At 36.5% G+C, this 23,000-nt stretch overlaps 1 protein-coding gene across 1 annotated transcript in view; it reads left to right on the top strand.

Moving 5' to 3' along the window:
• Positions 1–23,000, top strand: part of LAMA2 (laminin subunit alpha 2) — a 329,486-nt gene that overhangs the window by 204,778 nt on the left and 101,708 nt on the right. The window contains exons 21-27 of the mRNA XM_065733920.1: positions 3,480–3,660; positions 6,565–6,701; positions 9,657–9,893; positions 15,989–16,132; positions 17,866–18,045; positions 18,775–18,963; positions 19,054–19,289. Coding sequence (XP_065589992.1) covers positions 3,480–3,660; positions 6,565–6,701; positions 9,657–9,893; positions 15,989–16,132; positions 17,866–18,045; positions 18,775–18,963; positions 19,054–19,289 — 1,304 coding nt within the window. The remainder of the gene's footprint in view (positions 1–3,479; positions 3,661–6,564; positions 6,702–9,656; positions 9,894–15,988; positions 16,133–17,865; positions 18,046–18,774; positions 18,964–19,053; positions 19,290–23,000) is intronic.

Below are 23,000 nucleotides of genomic sequence, written 5' to 3'. Positions count from 1 at the left end.
GCAAACAACAAAAATAGATCTCCCTTTGCACTCAGTAAAAATGCTTTAAGACTCACTGTATGTATAAATACATATTTTTGTATGGTAAATACATTTCATATTTTGAATATTTAATACAAATAAATCAGTAATTTGCAGCTCTGGAAAAAAAAAAGAAATCACATATGTACCCCTACTGCAAATTTTCTGCTTTTACATTCTTTTTCTCAGGAATTCTTTTAGTATTTTTCAAATACCGTGCTTACATTTTCACAAAAAAAAAAAAAAAAAAAAAGACTTTTGTTTTGACATTGTTTTGCTGTCACATAAGTCACTGTAAAATAAAAAAAAGTCTTTCATGGACTTTCACAGAGAGATTTCTTTAGTCTGCTCAGGAATATGTTACAACCAACTGAACGTATCTTTGTTTCAGCATGAGGACTCGCGTTTTACATCTCTGTCCTCAGAACACCCCATTTGTGTGTGATTTAAAGCACATAAAGAAACCAAAAGGATCGTTTTACCCATTAAGCTGCATAATTTTTTGAAGTAGTATCCCGGGGGACAACACTTTCATTTCAGCAGTATTTAAATACTTCTTTCAAAGAAGAACTGTTAGTATCGGTGGAATTTGCCACACATAGTACAATATACACATAAAATATTTCAATATTTTATTGCTAGTACAATATCAGCTGCTGTATGGAATTAGTCTTTGTTTATTACTGTCTATATTCCTGTACTATTTTGTTTGGTGGAGTTTCATTTCCTCTGCTTTCTAACAGTGTTTACTTTTCATTTTTAAAGCCCAGCTACTTCTGGGCTCCAGATAAACGGTTTTGTATACCCTGTGGCTGCAGTGCCTTAGGATCCATGTCACTGCAATGTGATTTGTCAGGAAGATGTATCTGCAAATCAGGATTCACAGGCAAACGCTGTGAAATAAGCAGACAGGTGCCTAAATTGAAAGAAAGTGCACGAAGCAGTCAGCAGATACGAGTCCCACCTCGGAAATGGGGCTTCAGCAGTGCCAGTGGGTGCCCACGGGGTGCTTACCAGCCTGCTACTCTGGTAATCAGAAACTGTGTGTATCGCATGGGCTGAAACTTTGTATTTGTTTGTGGTGTTTTTTGTATTTGTTTTTCTTAATTTTAAGTAAGTGTGCTTCAATACACAGAATTAACAAGGAAATCACAGGCACAGAAGGCAGCACACTGTTCACAATCACAGAATCATAATATTCCCCTCATCCAAGGTTGCATAGTGCAAATAACTAATAGGTCAGAAGTCAAATAACAGAATAATTCCAAAAGCAACACAATCAGCAGTAGTATGCATAAAATATAGGGGTGGTGTACATACATCACTGCAATCAGTGGGGTTTTCATGGCCTTCAGTAGAGCAAGACTTATTCCTCTAATGATTCAAGAACCAAAAGGCTAGGAGCTCATGAGAAAAATCATCCCCAGAGGCAAAATGTTAACATCTAGCATTGAAATATCAAACATGACGGGTGTTGAAAAGTTCTCATTTGTGAATATGGCCAGTCTTGAGCCATTTCTAACCAGGCCAGGTGCAAGCTATTTGAATACAGTTCCCAAAATAACAGAAATATTCATCATTTCATGTCAACAAAACAGCTTATTTTCTAAAATAATGTAAGAATTATGGTACAACTGCTTCTAACTGAGCAGTTTTAATTTGCTTTGTTTTTTTTTTTTTCTCCTGCAACCGAAGACCTTACTTACTCCATTTGAAAAATACCTAACATCTTTTTGTTTTCCTCAGTCAGATTCGAGGACTCGTGCTTTATTTGTTCATATGGATTCCTCTGGATAATGTGAACTTTTTGCCTATTTGACACATATGTGACGTAACTGTACTGATCACACAAATACTCAAAATACACTTTTGTAGGGTCGCAGTATAGTACAATATTCAGAAGGTATTAGCTTTCCTTGTTGTCCTCCTGATCCTATCTGTTGTTCAATAGATGCGATTCAGAATTTCTGTACAAAAAAGCTTGGCTGAGGGTTCAGCCTGGAGTCTCATCTTGGAAGCCTGCATGAGTGATCAAAATGCTTTTTACTGAGCACAGCTCATCATAGAACAAAACCCAGCATGCTAGTGACCTTTCTTCATTCATGCAGTGTGGAGCGCTAGTGATTAGACTGTTTTTCTGGTTTTCACTCTTATAAACAGAATTTATTAGATCCTATCAAACTTTCTATTAAGAGCTGAGCTGCATGCTGTGCGTTGGTTGTTTCTCTGCATTAATCTGATTGTTTGTCCTGAAGATTTTGCATATTTACATTTCTGAGTACTTCTTCCTGTGTAATAGAAATCCCTAGAGATAGTCTGTATATTTAATTGAACCTTAGAGTTTAATTACATGGGTTAGAATAATCTTTTCTCTCTAATGCACTGTGTCTTGTCATACTGAAGTATATAACTTGCAAAGTATTTCATTATAGAAACTAGAAATGAGATCCAGGGTGATTCATTATGAATATAATAAGAAAGCTTTTGCTTAGTTTCTATGATTCTTCATGCCAAATTCTAATTGTAGGTGTAATCCCATATACTGATGTATATCAGTAGATTCTCTCTAGGAATGTGGAACCTCAGGATTAATCTCAGAGTTCAGATTGGAGGACTTTTATATAGAAGCCTACCAAAGTCTCTGAGATTTCACCTACTCAGATTAGGAGTTTAACCGTGGAATCAAATCCACAAAAATCTAAGTCAGTATATTTCTGCTGACTTGAAAAATCTGTGCTGATTTATGCTAGGCAAAAATCTAGCAGAATATGGTGGAGATGCACAGTAGTATGTTGTAAAAATAAATGTATTTCCTTCAATTTATAATCATATGCAGTAAGTTATTTTTTAAAATAGTTAGTCCTTATTAGCTTGTAATGTGAACAAATATATTCTATGTTCTTCTTGAGTTGTTCCTAAGAATCATTCAGAAGAAATGTTATAGAATATTGTGCACAGATATTGCTCCCGGTCAAAGGAGACAGAAGCTTGTTGTTCAGAGTCTTTCTCGTTGAATCAATGTCCATTTATATCTGAGAATTTGAATTCATTCTCTTAGTAACTAGTCCTGCCTAACATAATCTTACAATCCAGACACAGTACACTTAGATGACTCAGGCCTTCTATTTAAGTCAAGTAGGAAATTTCTGAAAGCCAGTCTGAAGACTGTACATAATAACCTTCTTGAAATTGTATGTATGGAAACAGCCTTGTACAAAGTGTACTGCCTAGAGTACATTCACTATAATAGCAGCTAACATTCTGAAATCTTTATTCCTTTTGAGCTGTGAAACTGTTCAGTGCCCTTGCCAAAGTTTTACCTCAACAATTCAATTTGTTAAGAATAGAATTATAGTGTTGAAAAGGATCACTCTGCTATTGACAGGCACTCAGCTTTTCATGTTTTCCCAGTAATCCTTCTACATACTAACTGCTCTTCCTTCCTCTCTCGCTGGCAGCCTGAAACATTTGGTTTACAATCTTCCAGAGGATGTGTTCCCTGCAACTGCAACTCTTTTGGTTCCAAGTCCTTTGACTGTGATGGAAATGGACAGTGTTACTGCCAGCCAGGAGTGACAGGAAAAAAGTGTGACCGGTGTGCTCATGGATTTTACAACTTTGAGGAAGGAGGCTGTACTCGTATGTAAATACTTCATGGCCAATTGCAAGTTTATTTATCTATGTATCTATTCATTTTCTCAGTAAGTTGGCTGGTTGTGGATTGCCTAACAAATTTTCCTGACAGGTAGTCATTTTCATGGGCAGCTCTGTAAATCAATCAATTGGCAGAGAGAATAATTGGCAAGAACAAGAGACCCAAGCCATTTCTGCTATTTTAAGATTAATTTATGGTTAATCCGCCATGGGTAGCTATGTTTATGAGGAACAGAAGTGTCCTTTTCTCCAAGTACTTTCTGTCAAAAATACACCTATCAAGTTCCTGTAATTTATAGTAATATCGTAGAAGGATGATTCTTATCAAATCGCACCAGCTTGGAAGGGATGTGAATAAAAAAAAAACAAAAAAACCCATGCCTTTTCTTCTAGTTTTATCCCAAAATTTTTCACTGTCCCTACAAATGCAATCATTTTATATTAAGTTCTGTACAGTAACATTTGGAGCCTTGCTTACTTGTATATTTTATCTGAAAATCTTGTTGTACACAAAAAACTCTATGTCCATTGTCCATTGTTTAAGCACACCAGAAATATTCTCCTCCAGATGCTGAAATTATAGCATCAGACATGAAATATTTTCAGCTACTTCTTTATATTATATTTGTTCTTTTAGACATAAGGTCAAATACTCAAACACTGAAATGGACACTTCCTGTCCTTAAGGCAATACAGACCTCTAGGTTAAAAAGAATCTAAGCCATTGGTTCCTTCACAGATAAATATCTATCTTTGCAAGCAGGTCTATACTTCTAATGTCTCATAAATAAGTTTAGATCTGGTCACAGGAGGCATAGATAATTGTCTAGCGTGCTGGCATGCTAGACTGGCAACAGCCCTGCAGTGATCCTTGCTGACAACGGAGTGCTACCAAGCTGGGGAAATTGCTGCTGTTATTCTTCAGGTCAGAGCTGTAGAGTGTTCTTCCCAGCAGCAGCAATGTTCTTCTCCAGTATCCTAGTCCTCCATAATGAACATCAGCATTAGTAGCAAGCCTAGCACTCTGCCTTTCTTACATCTTTAGCTTTAGTATGGAAGAAGCATCTAGATTTTGAGCCCCGTACCTGTGCAGCAAAATTCTGCTTCATCTGTACTATTGATACGCCTTGAGCCAGAGAGGTTTATAGATCACAATTGAAAATATTATTCTACGGTGTTGTCTGCCATGTGAAGGAAAGGACAAGAAAACCTGTACCGTGTTGTAAAGTTGGCACTATGGAAGAGGGAAAGACTGGTTCACAAACTCACTGAGAGATCTTGAAATTAATTGCAAACAATAACTGTAGTCCTAAAGTTCTTAGTACATACTGGAGAGAAAAAAATTACTGTAGATGATCTTCATGATTGCTATCTTATTGTAACATTTCACAATTTAAAAGCATGTCGTTCTTGTGAAATGTTACAAAATGTTATTAATTTCATACAGCTGGGGAGGGAAAATGAGGGGGCAATTAAGAGATAGGTTTTCACATTACATTTTTAACTGCTCTCCTGATACACTAAACTCAGTCTTTGCATGTTTAAGTCTAAATAATGTTTTACATAGAAATATATCTGCCTATGCTCATCAAGTATTTTGAATAACCTCAACAGATTTTTAGAAGTTTCAAAGTGAACATAACAGATGCAAAGAATTTTTCTTTTCAAAATGTTGTTTATTCCACATTTACTATTAGTAATCCTTCTATGCTTTCCTTCAAATGGCCAAAAAAAATAAAAAAGGCAGCTACATATCTAATAAAATATTAGATTTCTTTTATCTTGTGTTTATCCAAAAGAAATATAAGTTGACTTCTTTCTTGTGCAGTAAAAAATAATTTAAAAAAAGCCCTGAAGCATCATCAGTTATATCAGTTATTACTGACGTTCAAGCAACAAAGATACAAAATAAAATTTTATTTAACTATTTCTTGCAACAAATGTATTGTATTTTTTCCATATTCTTTTAAATAATTATGATAGTACAAATAAAAAAAAAAATGCTCTCTACCACTTTTTCCCCCCATATCTTTTGATCCATTTCTGTCTAACAACTGTACTTCTATAGAGTTCAGAAAAGCTTCAGACTCACAATGATGGATGTACTTCTGAAGCATCTTTGCAATGTGCCAGAAGACTGTATCACATGTTTTCACATGTTGCATAGAGGCTAAAACATATTTCCATCAGTTATGTCATTTTGGAAGCATAGATGGGGAAAATAAAGGTCAGTTCTTATCTGAAATACAAGTTCTGTCTTTGCACATCTCTTATTATCTAGCTTTACTTGGAAGTAGAATAGAATAGGTGACTTGGAAAAGACCTTCAAAGATCATCTAGCCTGTCCATTCTAGGGTTAAATATGTATTACTGAGGACAGTATCCAAATGTCTTTTTGAACACTGACCTCATTGGGTAACACTGATGCATGAGATAACAAAGTATTAGTTGTAAAGGCGATGAACACAAACACAGCCCTCTGCAACAGGGAATTATGATACGCTGCCGTATAGATGGGGTCTGATTAACACTCAGAGTTATAGTTTGCTTATGATGCCTTTGCTGCAGTCTCAGTGGTAATGCTGAGGGAGAATATGAAAATAAACATATGCTGGTTCTGTTCTTCAGAATAATGAGGTGTCTATGCCTCTTCACTTATGTACTTTTAATCTTCATTTGTCACCAATGAATTGTTCACCTAACAGTGCTTTAACAACAAAGGCACTTTTTGGAACCACTTCCAAAACCAAATTATTTTCATTTAATAAAATCTCCAAATTACAATTTCATGTGAAGATATAGTTCCCCTGATAAAGCTCATAGTAGAAATGAAGTTCTTGATATATTAGGGAGTAACTTTACTCTACTTTGTTTCTGTTTCCCATTAAGCCTGTGACTGTTCACAATTTGGTAATAACTGTGATCCTGTCAGTGGCCGCTGTATCTGCCCACCCAATACCATTGGAGAGATGTGTGACAAGTGCATACCAAATCACTGGGGCCATGACATTGTCCGTGGTTGCAAGGTGAGTGGACCTCTATTTTCTCTCTGTATGTGTCACTTCGTTCCCATTGAGTAAATGCAGTAGTTTGTAGGTGGGATACAAATTTAGTTTTGTAAATCATTGCTTGCTCCTCCATTACAACTTTTAGTGTCAATCAGACAATGGTATAAATGTTGGTGATCAGTTATTGAATGTTATAGACTCCCTTTCTCAGGATAGCCTGAAACACCAAACACCCTCTTTGTACTGCAATGCTGTCATGCTGAGTTTGTACCCTGATTTTTCTAGTTTCAGATGAATTTTAACGTGACTGAGGAGGTTACCACATGTCTTAGTTTCAGAGTTAATTATTTTTTCCCATAGTATTTAGTATGATGCTGCGTTTCAGTTTTAGGATAAAAGCAACGTAGGTGGTGCACTAATGTTTTGGTTGTTGCTGAGTCATGTTTTACAGAGCCAGGGATGTTTCTGTTTCCTCATCTTCTCCTATTCTCCTGCCCGCAAGGGGGATTCAGGATGGACACAAGGAGCTGGGTGGGGACAGAATCAGGACAGGTGACTTAAGTTGGCCAAAGGGTTATTTAATGCTGTATGACAACATGAGGAAGGAAAGTTAGAAAAAGGTGTGCTGCTGCTCAGGAATTAGCTGGGCATGGATCAACAGGTAGTGAGCAATAGCTTGTGTATCCTTGCATAACAGGGAGAGATATTCATATACATGATTGTCATAACTGTTATCACCTTAGTAAATAGTTTCGTCTCAGCCCACAATTTCTACTTCATTTTTTCTGATTCTTTCCCCCATCCCACCTGGAACCTGAGCCTCCTGTCAGGTTCAATCACAACACCACAGTAGTATACAATGCAGGAATGTATAACTACAGTAACTGCCCTTACCTTTGCAGAACAAATTTACTTTGGCTTTAGTTCTGATGTTAGTGGGAAGACATACCTGAGTTTTAATTTATAAGGCCTTTGACTTGCGTATAAAGAGACAGTAGAGAAGAAAAGAAACAGCTGCCTTACCTATAATATTTATTCTTTCTTCCTATTTCCATAAAAGGGAAAAAAACCTTCTTACTTGCCTCTAAATCCTTCTTATTCCAGTGTTTGACAGAGTTATGAAAGTCTTAAAAGGAGGTAAGGGGGCACAAGATGAAGGAAAACAATATTATGTCAAAAAGGCCATTAAAGCTATTGATAATGTCGTACTCCTGAGTTAAAGACAACAGTAATCGAGGTTGAATACTAGTGATAGGAATACTGTGCCAAGTTTAAATGCCTCCTTCTCTCTGCCTTTCTTATCAATGATGAAGCATGTATAGTACTGCTCCAATTACTCCAGAAGAACTATCTTGTCTGAATACGGTCATACACCACTAATGTGCTTTCTTAAAAGACTACCATGTAGCTCAGGTTGCAAACTAATTATTTCTGTATGTATGTATGGAAAACTCCTCTTGTGAAACCTCTGCTGTGCTGCAGTGATGCAGATTCCTGGCTTCCGAAGCCAGCCTGTAATGACGTTAAGACCACTGTTTGAGCTGTGAAGTGTATCCTCTAATTGTCTTTTATGTGGACACGTTAATATGGCAGTTCTGTGGCATCATCTCAATTAATAATTATCTATCGGCCTACATCTCTTTCAATAATTTCTGTAAAGTGAGATCTACTCGCGCTCTTTCATAGATTTCCGGAAAGTGATGCATAAAACTGTTTGCCTACAAAACAAACATAATGTTTGGTTGCAATTTAGGTTTTGATATTGCAAATTGAACTATTTTGGTGTATGATGAAGAATTTCTAAACTTTGTTTTCTAATATATCTTATAGAACAAAGTTCTTTCTGTCAGAATATTTTATTTCTTAGGTTAGGTAGTAGTTTAGCAGTTCAATATGTAACTAGTAATTGAATAGTTTATCATGTATTCAATAAAAATTGAAGTTGAATGTTTCCTATATATAATCACCTTCTTTAGAAATGGTCATTCTGGAGCAGAAAAAACGTGCTATATAAGTATTCATATAATGAACAGTTTTTCTTTGAAACTGAATTCACGTTTTCTTCTGCTCTTTCTCAGCGTTTTATCCTTAATTTTAGCTAGTCTGTCCATGTCAGTTATTGTGGCAACCTGTACTGCTGGCACTGGGTTCACTATTGAAAGCTGAAATTCTTCATATGAAAATCTTGTCACGTCAGTGATCAGAGTGAATGTCCTGAGCTAACTCTGTAGTACAGCCACAGTAATAGCACTGAAGGATTTTTCTGTGCTTTGGGAGATGACAGTTCTCCCTGCTACTTGCTTCTATACTCAACATCTAGACCTCTTGGCAAATCATCTATTTCTTTCCTTACTTGCCTGTGGAAACTCAGTTTCTGTAAGCAAGTTTACTTCCCAGTACACTAGATGATTAAATATCTATATTCCTTACCATGTACATTGTGATTAGGTAAGAGTCATGTTTGTAAAAAGAAGGTAGTTACCTGTCTGACAGATTAGTAATAATCATTGTACTAGATTCCACTGGACCACTGCCCCTGAGCAGCTCCAGTTTTATCAAAGGAGTCTGAACATGCCCTGTATAGTACTTGCATAGAAAGAAATTTTTAGAGGGCACTTACTGTTGCCAAGTTGATTTTGTCTGCAGAGTATGCCAGTGTCCTTCATTCTGTTGGATTTTTCATTTCACTTTTGAAATTACCAATGATAACTGCAATATGTTCAAGAAGTAAGCAGAGTTATATGTCTCATAAGTGTAATTTTTTTTGGTGCATAGAATAATTGCTTGACCCTTGTTGAATAAAGATAGATGCCTACCTTACAAATTCAGATGTTGTCTTTGGACACTGTAAGTTCATTATGTAAGAGCTCTATCTGTCAGTACTTGAAAGATGTGTGATGTTTTTGCTTTGGTGTTTTTGTTTTATTTTCAGATACGCAGCTGCAATTTTATTCTTATTTTTCTTCTTTTCAGCCCTGTGACTGTAGCCTAGTTGGAGCCCTAAGTTCTCAGTGTGACTTAAATACGGGATGCTGTTTCTGCCGCCCTGAATTCTCTGGGGATAAATGCACTGAGTGCAGGTCGGGTTACTGGAATTATCCACAGTGCATTGCTTGTCAGTGTGTCCTGTCTGGGACTGATCCACATAGCTGCGATACAGATTTGGGGACATGCTCATGTGTTAATCATACTGGCCAATGCACCTGCAAGGTAGGACAATGAAGGTTGTAAGCTGATCTTATACCTGCTAAGAAATTTACTCCAAAATTCCTTTATATTTGTACTTGTCTATTTCTACAATATGTGCAAACAAATCTAGTTATTTGTCATAGTGCATTTGCTGTTTGTTGTGAGAGGAGTCTAACATAAAGACTTAAGTGCTTGTCTATTGCTTTTTCATGCTAACACTTGCTATCCTCTTAGGCTCTCCTCTCCCTTTGTATTTCTTTCTAGTCCTGCAGAACAAAATGTGGCCAATTTAGATGTTCAGTACTCTTGTTCAGACATTTGGCAAACTAAAAGGAAACGCATCAGTAACAACAATCTGCCATAGTGCTATTCATTGTAGTGCATTTACTAAGAGTCACCACTGGGTAAAATGAGTAGAACTCACTGTATCTATTCTTTCTGAGTACAATTCGAGACCACTAAAGAAGTGACTTCATGACTTGATATTATCACCCACTTTTTTAGGAATTGTTCTTAGGAGAATTGCACACTTAGGTGCATTGAAAATTGGCTGGATTTCTAAGCAGTAAGAGAAAATTGACTTACAGTTGGTAGCCAGCAAGTAGAGTACACCAGGGCCAATGTCTGAACAGTAGAAATACAGTCCATATGCTGTGGGAAAACATAAAAGCAGTCTACAGCCACTTTAAAGAGTAATTGCAAATATGATGGAGTAAAATCCTATTTGATATTAGCAAAAAGTGATATCGATTAACAGCTGCATGTGACAACTTGGGAGAAAATCTCTAGAGGAGTCAGGAAACAGACTATCTAGAAAGGTTGTGAAATCCTCTTTTTCTTTGACATTTTCAAGTACTGGCTAACTGCTAACCTGATCTAGTATTGATCTTCCTCATGGAAGAGGTTTCTAAAAATGGCCTTAAGAGATTGCTTCTGCAGTTCTGATTTATTCTTCTTCAGGGTCTGTTCTGACACAAAGAGTGAGCAAAATTCAAGGATAAATTCAAAAGGTATAATTGTCAGGTAATTATTTTTTTAATTGGACACCATTCACTTAATTCTGAGTTGAAGCATACATTCAATGGAGAAACTGTAAAATCAATTAGTTTGGAATGTACCTCTGAAGATCATGAAGGTTATCACCTTCTTTGAATGATACTGCTGAGGTGATATTTCCAAGAATGGAGATTCCACAACCTATGTGAAAACTTTTTTTGGTGTATTTGAATATAAGATGTCCTTGTTTTCAAAATATTTATTCATTTGACAATAGGACCATAAGAAAACTGAAGTAAAATGTTTACAAGCACCATTTGAGATAAAGCTGTTTCTTTGCCAGATGAGCAGTGCTATCTATCCTATGTCATTAACTAAAATGGAAAAATAGAAGCTCTTCAGTTATTTCAGACTAATTTCAGTTTTTCCAGCTCCAGAGACCATTTTGGTGTCCCATTTCTGGGTTAGGTCCACTGTACCAATGTCTCTCTTGCAGATCTTCCAAGCACAAAATAGAAATAGTGGAGTTTTATGGCATTTTTTAACAGGAATGTTTCTTAGTTGATTTCTTTAAGAAATAAACTATGTGAATGCAAATTAATAGTATATATTCAGCTGATGTTTACTGTTTAAAACCTGCAACTGACACAAGTCAATTAATTGCAAATAAAAGTTACAATTTATGACAAACAAGAACAAACAGTACTGGATTAAGTCAACAGGTAATTTGGCTGGGGTTTTTTTTGTTTTTTTTACAGTTTAAATCTAGGTTTGGTTAGCCTTTTGACTAACTTTTTTGAAAAACTTGTGTATTGAGAAAGGAAGATCTTTTAGAAGGATAGTCATTGTAACTGAAACCTGCTGTTATAGCTGGAGAAAATTTGCTTTCAAAGGCTCAGGAGATCTTTTGTCAGTTGTCACTTAAAGCATCAGAACTTAACACACTTACATTGTGTTTAGCTTTGTTCATAGTTGAATATGGAAATGAGGTTAAAATGGTAATTCTCCAGGGAAGGTGTTTGTTTTCATGATAAGCTTTGGAAAGTTGATTTTCTTTTTTAAACTGACTTCTTAGTATTACTGTGGGAAAAAAGGGGGAAAAAAATTAAGAGGGAGACCACTGCTTTCATATTGGCAATTTTTTTTTTTCTCTCAATACCATGGTCTCTGTATAAAGTAGCTTTAAAAGGCTGTGAATAAATTAATGTTTATCTAGCCTATCTGTGTTTGCTTTTAATGTGGACTAATTGAAAAAATGAAAATAAAAGCATTGACATTACAACAGTGAAACATTTCAGCCTTGTTAATACAGTTCAGTGATGTGGAAAACAATCACATGAAGAGACGAAAGCTTTTCTCCACAACATTTCCATTAAAGTATGTTACTCAGAAAGAATGTTTAGTACTGTAGCTTAAATATTCTAACTTGTCAAAACTTATTTCTGTTAATCAAAAGCATTGATTAACCTTGGCAATATTAGAAGAACGTTTTTTTTTCTTATCAATCTTTTATTTAGCGTGCCATATCCAGAGTACCATTTGATCCTTCTGTCCATGCAACTAATGCTAGGGAGACAGGATGCTCAGAGTTACTTAGTGTCAATGGTTTACAGGCTGGTTCTTATATGCCATGTCTCTTTCTTGATGGCCCATTGTTTTATGGCCTGTAAACCATTGACAGTTTCATGGGCCTACCAAACTAGTAATAATTCACCTTTCTGTTGCCAGTGTAAGTCTATTTGAGCCTTAATTTTTGCCTCTATTTGAGCCTCCTTAATCTTGGAGGCTCAATCTGCTTGATGGTTGATTTGTTGTTCTCCAGTAGCCCAACTCTTGGGCATGTGATGCACCTTTACATCCTCTGTTGCCAGTTGTTTTCTTCCCAGCACTGTAACCACCCCCACAAGGCATTTTCCACCATCCTTGAATCAGTATAACAACAAAGCATTGTCCACCTCTCCCTTTCAGCAACATCCAAGGCCTTTACCTCTGCAAATTGGCTTTATTCTCCTTTTCCTTCAATGGTCTCTGCAACTTGTCATGTAGGGATCCACATGGCAGATTTCCATGTGATGCTTCCCCACAATACAACTGAACTATCTACAAAAGTTATTTTTGTTTTCTGGTATTTCATCGTGTGGTGGGGCTTCTTTATCATGCAATACCTCTTCAGCTGGTGATGTTACAAATTTTTTACATTTAGGCCAGCCCATGATGACTTCTAAGATTCCTGGATGACCCATCTGTTAATCCAATCCACTTACTCCAAGTGGCATCAGTAGCATGATGCGTGGAGGGTGACATGATGCTCGACTCCAGAATCCAAGGGATCAGCCTCTGGTTTCTCCAGAGGCTCTTTGCCAATATCTCCAAGCAGGACCTTTCTCTCCAGCAGTAGTGTAGAGGATGTTCTTTATATTGTGTCCAATCCATACTGGCCCCAGGGCCACGGCACTGGTTATCTCCTGTTTAATTTGCTCAAAAGCCTGTTGCTGCTCAGGGCCCTGTGCAAAATTATAATTCTTCTGCATCACCTGATGAAGAGGGCTTACTATGAGGATATAGTTTGGAACATGCATTCTCCAAAAGCTCGCCATTCCCAGAAAAGGTTGTCTCTGTCTTACTAGTGGGTGGAGATGTTGCAGTGATTTTGTTGATCAGATCTGTTGGTGTGTGACAACACCTATCTTGCCACTTTATATCTAGGAACTGAATTTACTGTGCAGATCCTTTCACTTCGTTTTTCTTAACAGCAAAACCAGCTCACAGAAAGATCTGGATTATTCTTTCTCCTTTCTAGAAAACTTCATCTGTTGTGTTGCCTCACCTAATAATGTAATCAATAATGTACTGCATGTGCTCAGGAGCACCACCCTGTTCCAGTGCAGTTTGGATCAACCCATGGCAAATGGTTGTGCTGTGTTTCCTCCCCTGTAGCATTCGGTACCTGTTGCTCTTCCACTCACAGATGGGTATTCCAACAGGTCAGGCAAAACAGATAGCTGCTTAACATTTCTTGTGTCTACAGCAGCTATTCCCAAGGTTCATCAATACTTTGTGCAATTCTTAAAATATCCCCTTCCTCAGTAATCAATACCAACTATACATGGAGCCCCTGGGCCAGACACAATAGGATGTTTTCCCAGTCTTTACCTGTGAGACTTATTTTGGCCTTCAACATGGTCAACTCTGGGGAACCCCCAGTCACCCCAGAAATATAAACTGATTTTGTCCCTTCCTGACTTGAGGGCATAAGTGTGCACTGTGCACCAGTGTCCACCAGTGCCTTATATTTCTGTGGTTCTGATGTGCCATGCCATTGAATCCACACAGTCCAATACACTCTATTGTCCTTACCTCTCCCTGACTGGGGGCAGGGCCCCTCTATTTGTTACTTCTGTTATAATTCTCTCATGAGTCCTGATCAGGTCCTTATGGCTTTTGCCATATACCACAGCAACTGGAGCAATCTCTTTTTTGGAGCAGTTTGCCTTGGTGGTTGTAATCATCAGTCTTGTAATTCTTTTACCTGTATTTGTTTCTTTGGGTTCATCGTTTTCATCATGATGAAGAACGGTAGACAGTTCCTCCATCATATCTTCTTGAATACTCTCTATTCTATCCAGACTTTCAGTTATTACTTTTGAAATGGCTGAAACATAAGCTTGCAGAGGGGTTGAATGTAGCTCAAAATCATAAAGTCTAGTAATCAGTTCATTTAAAAGGGTTCTTCTTTGCCACACATCACTGCTAATGTACCAGCATGCTTTTCTGGTGCAGATCTTGTGAATATGTGCCACATATGTGATGTACACCTTACTCTTTCAGGGTCATGCTCTTGATCTGATCATCAGGAATTAATGTGGGGTCGTGTAGTATATCCACCATGGAGCGTTCTCTCAAATAATGAATGCTTTTTTCCATAGTAGTCCATTTCTTTATCTCAGGCATCAGATAATCTTCAGAGGGGTATTTTTCCTTTACAGCTAATGGCATCCACTTCCAGAGGGTGAAGGCTTCATCCTGACATCTACCTATGTCAATGGCTGAGTCGTTAGGAGTGTTACCCAATTGTACTGTCTAGCATCACACAGATGGCCCCATTGTCCCAATATCAAAGTAACAAAGTGACAGTGGGTTCATTTGTGTGCTGTGAGAAGTCTTCTCTCAGACCTCAAATTTTAGTCATTTTCAGAGGCCAAGTAGTAATGGTGACAGTGTCTTCCTCGCCTTCTTCTCTTTTAGTCCTCTCTGGTGTTGGCAATGGTGATCTTGTTGAGAGCTTCTCCCCTGGAAATAGAGGCAAATCCCCTGGGTCTTTTTCCTCTAGTTTTTTCCTCTTATAGTATCTTCTTCCTCTATTTTCTCCTCCTTTTTCTTCAATTCTAAATGAGGCAATGTTCATTTCAGTTTCCGTCCTCTTACGGGGCAACAGACATAGATTCTGGTGCCTCCTGTGATTGATCAGGTTGCACACTTTTGATGGGCCTAAAATCAAAACAGCAGCAACGATCTGAGGAGGAAAGCTAGATTACTAAATAAGATATCAGAATGCAAAGTAACACAATATAATACAACATAGTTGGAACTGAAGCCAATAAATAAAATGAGAGAAAAGACAAAAGGCCTTACCCTAATGCTGAAGGCGAGATGGCTATGGAGCACACACGCTGCCAAGATGAGCAGGAAGAGAAAAGAGACCATGTCTTGTGATATGCGAACGGTTTTATCTTTCCCTCTGAACAGAAAGTAAAAACAGAACAATGAACAGTCTTCTGGAGTATGTAGTTCTACTTCTCTTCTGAGGCAGGTATATCCGGAACTATTGATGATCCATGTAACTGGAGCATTAACTCTTTATGCCCAAGTGCAGTACATGATGTTATGATCTCGAATACCAATAACAAAACTCATAAATTCATAGCACATTGTGGATATAAATGCAAATGTCACTTTTATATTAATTTATATGCTTGCATACAGACATGTTAAGATGCTGGAAAGCTTCTTGAACCTCTTTACACCTGCACCATTATTAATAATGTTCCATGGTCTTTTTCTTATTATTGCTTGTAATTAAAGCTTGCTTTTTTTTTTTTTTAATGTTTTCTCTATTCCAGGTCAATGTGGAAGGTGTCCACTGTGACAGGTGCAAGTCTGGCACATTTGGCCTCTCTGCCAGAAACCCACTTGGCTGCAGCGGTTGTTATTGCTTTGGCTTGACTACACAGTGCAGTGAGGCAAGGGGGCTGATCCGCATGTGGGTGAGTAGGGAACTGCTGAGCCATTTAATGAGATAATGTTTCCTGCTGGCATATTTTAGTCAAGCAGTGAGAGGTAGCTAGAAAATGGCCAGACATTTAAGCAGTTATTTTCTTCTTTATAATTTGAGAAGTGGAATGAGTAGTATGTTCCATTAGGAAAACAGGGTTAAGGCATTAAAAGTAAGTAGATAAGAAAACTAGTGATATGATAGCAGATATCAAGTCAACATAAAGCTGTTAAAACCTAGCTACAGGCAAGTTAATCACATATGGGGAAATGATGATTTTCAGTGCATTGTAACAAAATCCCTGGTATATGATACGCAATTTATCCATGTGTATTCTAGGGTCATAGATACTTGTCCAGTATAGATTTGATATGGTCCAATTATCTGTTTATTTTCATTACTTTTTCACTACTATTCATTTAGTATTTCTTTTTTTTTTCTTCACTACTATGATTTTTAAAACCACATAGTGAAGATGCTGCCTTATTTAAATCTGGGAATGGAAGTTCCTTAGAGAAAAGAAACAGCTCTCTAGCCTCATGTGGAAAAGTCTTCAGACCTATGTTAGGCTGTTGAGACAGACAGACTGAATGCCTCCATTTATCTATACAATAAGTACAAGAGACACAATTGAGACCACTGCTGTCTACCACATCACATGTGGCAGCACAAAGCAGTAGCGTAATTTAAACCTCCTGATGATCTTGTTTGTCTCAGTTAGTTTCCTCTCATATTTATACTCACATCTAAGCAAGTGTATGTACACAATTCATCTGTTTTTTGGCTCTCTGATGTATTACAGAATTGGAATTGATTCAGAGTTTTAAAGTGATTGATGCTGAATTCTTCCAGCAGCTAGTGGTTATTTCAGGTGCCTCAAATGGCATTAGACATGTTTAGACAAGCAAATCTTGTACTATATGACAATAAGGCTTTTCAGAAATTCGAATGTGTTGGCCCTTTTCTTGACATCTGAAATACAGTTGTGACAAGAACTCAGAGAATCTCACACAGGGCTGGCAATCATCAGGGATGTTTCCATGTCCAGTCAGCCTGTGCTGTAAATGGAAATAATGAAACACTGTAAGTACAGCACAGGGCTTGGGTAATTTCTTACAACCTGACCCTGAACTCTTGAACAGCCTGTTGATGGGATGACTGGGTGAGATTTTGCATCCGTTTTCTTCTTTTTTCTCACTCTTTAGGAGACAGCAATTTTGATACTGGTCCTTTCTGTGTTCGTACATTTCCTGTGATACTTTCATCTGAATAGAATTACTAAGACACGTATTACAGTTTTTTATCAAAACTACCCATGGAATCTCATAGAAGTAGAAAGGGTCAGATGTTGCATCCCACAATCAAGGGCTGATGAGAAGTATGCTTCATTGTAATTTGCATTTCTCACACTTGGAATAGAGGAGTCTCAGGACTAAAATAGCACTATGAAAATTATATTAATGAAATGAATGGGATCACTCACTTTTGAAATCGTTTCAACCAGTTCTAATATATTCCTTTTATAATGAAGACAGTGTGCAAAAAGTTTGAAGAAGATGTCATTACTATCAGTATTTCTCAATAACTTTTTTTTGACAAATAGTGATGTGACATGGAAAAAAAAAAGCCTGCAAATATGTACATTTTTATATTTAAATGCAAACACTTATTTCCTTACTGGGGAGAAATAGATTTGATTTTTTTTATTGTTTTCAACATGCATAGGTGACCTTGAGGCCAGAGCAAACAGTTCTGCCACTGGTGGATGAAAACCTTCACCAAAGCACTCTTTCAGGAATTGTATTCCAGCCTCCTGAAATAGTAGCAAATATAGAACAAGTGATGCAGATTCTTCGTTCAGAGCCTGTGTACTGGAGGCTTCCAGAGCAGTTTGAAGGACGAAAGGTAAACATTAGATTCCACTGAATAGCTACATGGCTTTATTTTTTTAAATATGTATATTTTAATATTTGTATTTTACAATACCTACATTTCTCATCCACTGGGCAAGACATCTCACAGTGGAAAGTAATTGTATCCCATACCATGGAAATCTGTAAGTTTGAAATACCAACACTGTTTTATACTGTGAGTAACATGTATGATTTTTCTATGAGACAGATTTTCTAATAGAAACCTTATTTAGATAATGTAACTTAAATAAATAATTTCTCTCTTGCAACGTTTCGTTTTTCTCCATGTTTCCATTTCTCCAAAATGCCATGTATTTGTAAGTCATACAGCAGAAAATGACTGAAATAAACCTCCTTTTGGAGGCTTATTATTATGCACGACTGTACTGATATAGTTTGGTTTAAGAGAGTTCCTTTCCTATGTTCCTTTCTCTAAATACAAACTTCTGGGGATGCTAAGACAAATAAAAAGAAATAGCTAACATCTTTTTTTTTTTTTAATAGCACAGTACAATAACAAATTGCTGATCAGTGCTTTCAAACACAGCCCTTATCCCCAGACAGTTCTATGAGCACATACTGCTATTTTATACCACACATGCATTAATTAGGTTGTATACAGGTGCAGAAGTGTATCTAGCTCTGAAAATTATATGCCCTGAAAAATTATTTTTAGGCAAAAGTGAGATTTACTTTTCTACTTTGTGTTTTGCTTTGTTAGCTGACCGCTTATGGAGGTAAACTGAAATATGCAATCTACTTTGAAGCACGAGAAGAAACAGGTTTTACAACTTACTACCCCCAAGTGATCATCAGAGGTGGTCCTCCCACCCGTACAAGAATTATTGTCCGGCATATGGCAGCCCCTCTGATTGGGCAGCTGACAAGGCATGAGATAGAGCTGACGGAGGTAATGCTCCCTTCTGTTCTTTTACCATATCATAAGTACTGAGTTCCTTTTAATACTCCTTATAATCTTTATTTTATTACTGTTTTTCAGCATGAATGGGAATATTATGGTGATGGCCAAAGAGTGAGAAACACTGTACCCTGGGAATATCAGGATGACCCAGCAGTCAACAGGACGATGTCCCAGGCAGATTTCACATGGAAACATTATGCAGATGACTCAAGGCCAAGTAGAGCTGTATCCCGGGAAGACTTCCTGAATGTGCTGTATGATGTTCATTACATTCTTATTAAGGCTACTCATGGTAACATCATGAGGCAGAGCAGGTAAATGCTTCATACAATGGTTTGAAATAGTGCAATAGTCACAGATAAAATTGTAGAACTTTCTAGCAGAATTTTTATTCAAAACATAAGCAGTTAGTGAGAAGAACAGGACTAGTTAGAGTTCAGCATAGCAAAAGATTGAGGAGGGTGAAATTTTATTTGATAGAAAATTTAAATCATACTGAGTAAACAAAATCTTTATTTTCTGGACCCTTGAACAGAAAACACATGCAAGTATGCACATTGTGAAACAATCCAGAAATATTTTTGAGTAAATATCTTCTTTTTGGAAATATGATGTTGTAATTAAGTGTTAATGAAAGAATTTTCTCTTGCAAATTGAAACTAACTTAAATAGTAAAAGAGGGCCAGCATGCTCCTTCAACAAAATGGAACTGTACATATTATATTAGGAACTGCATTTATATATTAGGAATATATAAAATCAGTATATTTATTTTTGTTCATTAATAAGTGAGATTATTAAATTAAGAGAATGCCTGCAAAATTTGAAGTGGGCATGAATTAGAAAGTGTTATAAACAGACAGCAAAATAAGAGGCATTGTACTGAAATCTGGCTGCAGTCTAAACGTCAAGTGTAAGATTTTATGCTTTGAAAGTAGCCAGTTAAACAAAATAAATAAACAAAGAGTAACCTCTTAGTTACCTATTCCTCAAAAAGAGATCTGTTGTTTACAACATAATGCAAGAAAAATGTGATTCAGTAATGATATTCTTGTTTAGAAACATAAATTTTCTAACTCAAATATAAACAGGAACATTCTGCAAAGTACGAATAATTAATCTATTGATTGGAACCACCACTAGTGAAGTGTAAGCATCCAGTTTGGGATGCTATGATTCAAGAAATAGTAATGTAAGCCTTCTGGGTTGAAGAGTGAACATTAGAGATCATGAAAATATGACCTGTGAGGGAAGATGTAAAGAACCAAATTTATGCAGAAGTTAGAAACTTTCTTAAGGTGCATAAAATGTTGACACAAAGAGAAAGATTTTTGAGAGAAAAAAAAAAAAAAAAAAAAAGAGAGAAATTCTCTGTCTTCTTAGCGTATATGTTAAAAAAATTAAAAAAAAAAAAAAGAGGTTGATCTTCACTATGAAAAATTTGCATTAGACACATGAGAAAACTTCCTGGGAGTAAAGAAGTTCTGGAATAGATTGCATAGACTATTCCTAGAACTTTTTGATAAGGAAGTTGTAATATCCTTTGTAAGCAAAAATTTAATAGCAAGGAAATGGGACTAATTGGAGATAAACACCGGAAGTCTCCAAAAGTCCTTGCTATGACTCTATTGTAGTAGTGCCAGGCTAAAATTATTTCTAGATTTTTAGGTTACAAATTTGACTATAAGTACATCACCTTTGAAGCTTATGAGAGTGAATAATAGGGGCAGATGCGATGTATCTTTGCAGTACTCTCTAAGAAGAAACTTACAGAATTGAATATGAAAGCAACTTGCACTAGGCAGATGCTAAGTACTAACAATAGGTGCCATAACAGCTTTACATGGAGATTTCATTTATTTTTGGCATCGTCAGTTTAGCTTGTTGTATCACCAGAACAAGGAACACCTACGGAAAGAGGTATGTAACTCCAATGTAAGATGGAAAATTGCAGAAGTATTCTCAATGTTCTGTATCTGCTTCTGCTCACACTTCCCTGTATGAACTGCAAATTCTAGTTCAGCTGTGAAAGAATAACTTAATGCTACCTCAGTTCAAGCATTATAATCAAAGTTATTCAAATGGACTTCCAGCTTTATGCTTTTGTTCTGAAATTCATGTGATCATCATAACTGAGCTACACTTTTTTTGTAGTATACCACCATTTCATCAAGGTTACCTAGTTAATGAGGAATATAACAGAACAGAGAATATGACTTCTGTTTTAGGGTGGGTTTGCAGGCTGACATTTGAACTAAAATGTATTTTTATAGTGTCACATTTCACAATGTAACATTTTATATAACAGCAGGATTTAGTGAAGAGTTCAGTTGTCTTCTTTGAGAACTCTCCATCTGAAGTCGAAATCTTTAACAAAATAACGTACTTGATTTTGAAGGTGGTTATGTTGCAACACATTTTTATGCTCTCTCTCTATTTACATAGTTAACACTCACCTCACAGCGCCTGAAACTTTAAGTAGAAAATTATCATCAAGAGTATGTGATAATTTTTTTCAAGTCAGTACCTTGTTTTAAGGTAGTTTTGCTTGTGATTGCAAAGTATATTCTTCAAAATGTTCATAGAAGCTAGTGGGATATTAACTTGAGTAAGAATTGAAAGCTTATATTAAAAGGAGGCTGTGAGACCCTCTAGAGGACAGTATTTAGATATGTGCTCAACTTTAAATATGTTTGAATTAAATAGCTTATTACAAAGCACTTGTTTAAACAGTGTGTATTTTACTTTCTAAATAAGATTCTAACTGGTAAAGCTTCTCTTTCTGCCTTACTGTGCATAATAGAGGAAAAAAAAGGTGAAGAAAACTGGGATGGGGTTAAGAAAATACCATATGTAATGTCTGTTTATTTAAATTTCAGATTTTAAAAGATGTAGATAAATGATGCACTGAAGGAAAACTTAAAATTCAAAATATTATCAGTAGTTGAGAAAACAAAGTTACCTTAGTTCTAGAATTAGCAGTGTGTTAGTTATATAGTGTAGCAGTAATGCTAATATTTCAGGCTTGGTTGTTGTGGGTTTTTTTTTTGGGGGGGGGGGTTGTTTTATTTTTCTTCTACTTTTACTTCAGAGCTGTAGCATTACTAGTGATTTAGAGATTTCTGCTCAGAATTCAAAGCCACATATTTTTCGCTGGTAGAGTTCATTTTGTTGCCCTCATTTTCATATTCGGCACTGGTAAGCTGAAACATTTCTCTTATTAGATTTTGCTTTTCATGCAACCTGGCTGTGATAATAAATTAGTTTTGATTGGAAATATGCTTTCTATTTTACTGTGAATTATTTCAATATCCCCAACTCTGATCAGGTAGCAGTTGTTACTCTGCTTCCTATTAGAGGTGTTCCACGAGCTAGCCAAGACTGACAATCCTTAAGAAACATTTTCACACAAACAACATATAACTTTGTGAGCATATTATTATGTAAATTCAACTTTCTGACCATAAATAGTTTTTTGCAGCACACAGGCCATTGCCCCAGCCTTGAAGATGATGTGGGGGCAGATTTCATTTAGTTTTTCTATTTAATGTACAGAGATTTCAATGTAGGTTTGTACTGACACATCAGATCTAAATATTTTTGCCCTCTTCAGTCTTCTGTTTATATCTGGCTTTATTTGTTCTTTCAATTTTCCTGCTCCACTGAACCCATTTCTTCAATTAGGAAGAGGGGAGCACAGGGTTACAGTTACTAGATTATTTGGAGATTTTGGTTTGACATGTGATATTAAAATAAAGCTCAGTCTCAAAAGTCTCATTTATTTCAATAATGAGGTTTTACTTTTCCTATGGTCATGTTGACATTTGTTCCTACAAGCCATAATCAGTGTTCAGGAGTAAATAAGCAGACTGAACATGAGCAAGACATGAGCTTTTCTGCGACTGTCTCTGCATTAAGTCTATGCACAGACACTCACTGAATAGACTTCAGCAGTGCTACCTATGTTTATTCAGCTAATTATTCACAAGTGCTTCAACACTTTCTCTTACATGAACATTATATTT

Source organism: Cyrtonyx montezumae, unplaced genomic scaffold (genome assembly GCF_038088225.1).
Source record: "Cyrtonyx montezumae isolate F1298 unplaced genomic scaffold, pur_monq_1.0 scaffold_0, whole genome shotgun sequence".
NCBI classification, from domain to species: Eukaryota; Metazoa; Chordata; class Aves; order Galliformes; family Odontophoridae; genus Cyrtonyx; species Cyrtonyx montezumae.
The sequence above is the reverse complement of the archived record's forward strand: the minus strand, read 5'-3'. Positions and strand labels throughout refer to the sequence as shown.